Genomic DNA, 5510 nt, shown 5'->3' on the forward strand with positions numbered 1-5510 from the left:
TAAGAGCTTCAAAGAAAAAAGGCCAAGTAACACATAAAGACATACCTATCAGATTTGCATCTGAGTTATCAATAGACTCTAAAAGCCAGAAGAACCTGAACAAGACTCTTGCACACTCAAAGAGATCATAGATGAGATCCCCTACTACCATGAAACTTCAGACACCAGAAGTGGAATGTTATGATGTTAACATTTGTGCTTGTGTGTCAAGTTGTCAAACAATATAACTGCACGATTTAACATAAAATTTCAACAGTGTGTGGTTTAGAATGACAAAAGAAAAGAAACATCTTGACATCTTTGTAAATACCTTCTTCAAATACCATTTGATGAGCTGGAACGTGGACTTTTGGTGTTAGAGGCACCATTCTGTTGACTGTGGCCCTTAACTGAATAAAGAGGAAATACTGAGCAGAGCATTAACAAAGTTTTAGCATGTGTGTTCTCTGCTTCATAATTTACATACAATGTGACCAACTACTCTCTACTTCTGGCATTCTGCCTTCCCTGCCAATATGTACTCAATCACTGTAAACATGAACCTAAATAAGCATTGGTATTTTTAACTTGTGTTTTGTTTTTCAAGGGTTTTGTTACAGCAATGGTAAAAATAACCAATATCTTGAATGTATGGCAAGAATCCTTATACAAAGTTTCTGCATATATTCTAGTAATTTGTTAACAACTATGATAATATAGTTTATAAATTTGTGGTCTGTACAATTTAAAGTATATATATTTAGTTTACTATAATCCTGATAAAAGTGTGAGCCATGTTGGTCATGATCTATTCTGGTGAATTTTCATGGGACTGATCAGTTCTTCCTAGAAAAAGCTCCAATTATTGTAACACTAATTGTCTTAAGAGAAAAGTAAATGATAATGGAGTCTATTCAGAAAGATTTTCCTTTGGGTAATCTTAAGGTTGTAGTCATGCGCCTTAAAAATGATCTGTTAGAGACCTTTGGATTACATTCTGTTTCAAAGTATGGCTAACAAACATTCACAAGATGGTAAATTTTTTATTTGTATTTATTTTATTCTGTGTTAAGAAATTATTATAGCTTAGCACAAGCTTTTGACTCTTATCAGAAGCCTAAATTATGAGAACATGTCATGATTACAGAGTTTGCAAGCATTTAGGTTATCTGTCAATAAGCAGAATGTTAATGTGTATGAAAATGTATTTACTCCTCTACTGGACCTGCAGGATAATCCTCCTACATATGTCTGATGACCAATCCTTTTACAAGAACTTTGAGGAATCTGAATTGTTTTAAAGTACAGATTGCAAGTGTCAGTTGAAAAAAATATTAAAATATCCTTCTCCAAAAAAGAGATTTTATGTATCATATATATTATGAGAATTGGGGAATTAGGGAAGATACCAAAGCAATATTACTTATCAGTGACTTTTTTCATATTTTTGCCTGTTCTTTTGCATTTTTTCAGCCTGATGCAATGGGCTGTCAAATGTCATCATAATTCTCATCTTCCTTTCATACTTTCACATTGTTGACCACTGCTGAAATGATCTAAATAAAACACACCTTTATTTTATATTAAATTTATTTTATATTAAAATTGTTTTTTCTAAAATATCTTCTGTAGTGATATCTGTCCTGTTCAGTTGCCCTCTGCATTTGGAGTGAAATGAAAGTATTTGCTATCAATCAGCCACATAGCTAATCTATAAGTGAATACTGAATTGTTTTAGTGTTCTAGGGGGTTTGTTTGATTGTTTCACATAAATTTAAGAGTACTTATATTTTGCTTCCTTCTCAGGAGAACAAGCTTTCTACTGCCTCATAAAATTCTTCATTTTGTCATGATCATTTAGTCAAGTATCTAATATTTATATAATATTGTATCCCATTTCAATGAAGAGTAAATTAATACCTTAATCGATTAAGTAGTAATGTACCTATCAACACAACTTGAATATACTCAGGAGTACACAGTGTGTTCTACCTTACTAAAAAGTGATTCCAAAAACGATGATGTGACAATGAAAAATATGTAGGAAGTGTTTTGATGGGGTGGTCTCTCAAGTTTCTTTTACAAACAAAACACCAGAAAATCCAGATGTTTCTCTACTACAAATGTGTAATGGAACTATAAATTTTAAAAAAATTATCTACTTTAGGCATTTAAAATGTAGCTATTATTTTTATTCCAAGTATATTTTTTTCTACTTTCATGTTTGTGGTCACTGTGCCTTTTGGTTTCTTTCAGAGGCCAGAAATAGGTTTTAGATTCCTTGTAAATGGAGTTGTAGACAATTGTGAGACACAAAGTAGGTTCTGAGAACCAAACTCACATCTTCTCTAAGAGGAGAATTGGTTTTTATCTATAGATGCAACCTTCAGCCCATCATAGTATTTTATCTTCTCTTTTCTTTGATTTTTTTATTTTTTAGAATATAATTTAATTACAACATTTCTCACTTCACTTGCCTCATTCCAAACTCTCCTGCATTCCTCTCTCCCACTTTTCCATTTTCATGACCACTTTGTTGTTGTTGTTGTTTCAATGATAATTATACATGCATATATGTATATGTATATGTATATGTATATGTATATGTATATGTATATGTATATGTATATACTTGCATACACACACACAACACACACACACACACACATATATATATATATATATATATATATATATATATATATATATATATGTACCAGGGAAAGCCACCACTTCAATTCCTCAGGAGACACCACCCTCATTTCTTTTCTTAATAAACTCTGTTATGTTTAATAATTCAAGATTGTATGAATTCAAGATGATATAATATTGAACAACAAATACATGTTTATATTAACTTGTGTATATTCACTAGGATAGAAATATTTATTTGGATATGTTGACTATTTAATATAACCATAACTGAAACTTTACATTTGCAACACATGGCTATTTTACACACACAAAAAAAGAATGTGATGGATAATATTACTTTCCAGGTCAAAGGAATTTGTATTGTTTGTTTTGGAAATATTATACTGTAGTAAGTCTTATTTTGGAGAGTTAAAGCAAATTAAGAGTGGTTAATCACTACAGAAAACAGATGACACACCAAATGTAAAAGTAGGGAAAGAAGTTTAAATAAATACCAACATATAAGGTAACTATGTGTTTTCAAGTAGTGAGAAGAAAAGTAGTGATTTTAAAAGATGGATAAGAGTTATGGATGCTCAAGCACTCCTTGTCACACTGTGGCCTGATTGATGCTTATTTCATTGCTCAACCTATAGAATCTAATTAGTAAGAAGAAATTTTCTAAGGCTGAATTAGTGTTAATCCCTGTTTGATCCAGAGAAAATGCTTGTGCTAGGAAATGGTATGCTCATTTTCACTACAAGGTATTTGTCTCTCAGATATGTGATCAGGACAGGACACAAATTAGTCCACAGGAGATAATCATTCCTGCTTACGGCACAAGCTTCCATTCAGGGATTTTCATGAAAAAAAGATCTATTCAAGAAGATTGAAGCAAATGAATAAAGACATCAGGTGCCATTAAAAGAGTCCAGAACACATGATAAAATGTGGCAGACAATAAACTTTTGAAAATATTTTTGGAGAATGACAATAATTAGATTTCGGTGAAATCCTTTTGTGTGATATGTGTGGCTATGCACAGTTAAAACAAAGGAAATAAAACAGTGATAGGAGAGACACTAAGATTTTCTGCTCTTGTTTGTTATCCACTTGACACCTACAGTTTCAAGTGAAGAGTCAATTGTATTCTAAAAAGCACCATATAGGTCTGTGATTGTTTTTTTTTAATTGCAACAAAACATGGTACAATAAATTGCCATGAATGGTAAATTAGTTCAACTTAGTGTCACCTGAAATTGCCACCTTATGGTAATGTAAGGTTGGTGCTAGAACAATGCAGAGCTACTTATATAGTATCCTGGCTCCTTTTAAACTGAGCATTTCTGGACATCAGAGTAACTATTTGTGACCATGTTAATTATTGTTCATTTCTTCTACCTGACAGACCATGTGAAGAATCTAGAATGGCGAACTTCACTACAATAACAGGATTCATCCTTACAGGATTTTCAGACATTCAGGAGCTACAGACTTTATATGGAGTGTTCTTCCTGGTAATCTACCTAGCAATCCTCATGAGTAACTTCCTCATCATCACCCTCATCTCCCTGGATGTGAAGCTCCAAACACCTATGTACTTCTTCTTGAAGAATTTGTCCTTGTTTGATGTCTTGCTTGTGTCTGTCCCAATCCCAAATTTCTGTGTCAATAGTCTAACTCACAACAGTTACACCTCTGTTCTGGGTTGTGCCTTCCAGATACTTTTCATGACTTCTTTTTCAGCAGGCGAGATTCTTGTCCTGACTGCCATGTCCTATGACCGCTATGTGGCCATCTGTTGTCCCCTGCACTATGAGGTCATAATGAGCAGTGGAACCTGTCTATTGATGTTGGTTGTTTCTTGGATCACCGGGGTACTTTTTGGAACTGTATACACAGCAGGCACATTTTCCATGCATTTCTGTGGTTCCAAAGTGATCCCACAGTTTTTCTGTGATGTCCCCTCATTACTAAAGATTTCCTGCTCTGAAACACTTGGTATAATTTATACAAGTCTTGGAATTGGTATGTGTCTTTGCATGTCTTGTTTTATCAGTGTGGTCATTTCTTTCTTTTACATTTTCTCTACCGTATTGAAGATTCCTACCACAAAAGGTCAGTCCAAAGCATTTGCCACATGCATCCCCCACCTCACTGTTTTCACTGTTTTCATTGCTACTGCTTGCTTTGTCTATCTGAAGCCTCACTCAAATGTACCATCAATCTCAGACAGGCTTTTCTCTGTGCTCTACACTGTGTTACCTCCAGCACTTAATCCTGTGATCTATAGTCTAAGGAACAATGATGTCACGTGTGCTCTGAGGAGGTTACAGAAAAATCTCTGCCCAAGAGGTTCACATCATTTAACACTTCAAAGCATCTGTCGGTGATATAGTGCCTCACAACTTACAAGTGAGTTTTGTAGTTTCTGACATAGTAAAGAAAAATGTAGATAATCATTTTTACCCTAAGTATTCACTCAGTATAAGGATGACCTAAGACCAGAAAAATTAGATTATATGAGAATAACATATGAAATCGTTGTACCAGTTTCTTATTAGTTATGAAAAAGCTCTTCTTATCTGGGAATTATAACTATCCAATGGAATGGTAATTTTTTAAATGTAAGATTAAGTACTTTATCATTTGACAACTCCTTATATGACTCATTTACAAACAAAAATAACAACTACAATAACAGAGGAATGCAAAGATTGTAAGCATGTGAATAGTTGATGTAAATTCACCAAGTTCTGTCTACTCATATTTCTAATAATTAGAGAGAATTGACAAGAAGTCAATCCAGTAGGCCTAGTGCCTAGTACCCCCAGTCCTTAAAGAAGTGTTAAGTGCTTAAAGCAAACTCAAACCTGGAGGAAGGTCATGAGATACAA

General features: G+C 33.6%; 1 protein-coding gene across 1 annotated transcript; it reads left to right on the forward strand.

Moving 5' to 3' along the window:
* The first annotated feature begins 4040 nt into the window (after window positions 1–4040).
* On the forward strand, window positions 4041–5006 carry LOC100756718 (olfactory receptor 14A2). Its single transcript, XM_027407941.1, has one exon. The coding sequence runs from the start codon at window positions 4041–4043 to the stop codon at window positions 5004–5006; it is 966 nt and encodes a 321-aa protein (XP_027263742.1).
* Window positions 5007–5510: the final 504 nt, after the last annotated feature.

Source organism: Cricetulus griseus, chromosome 3, assembly GCF_003668045.3.
Source record: "Cricetulus griseus strain 17A/GY chromosome 3, alternate assembly CriGri-PICRH-1.0, whole genome shotgun sequence".
Classification (NCBI taxonomy): Eukaryota; Metazoa; Chordata; class Mammalia; order Rodentia; family Cricetidae; genus Cricetulus; species Cricetulus griseus.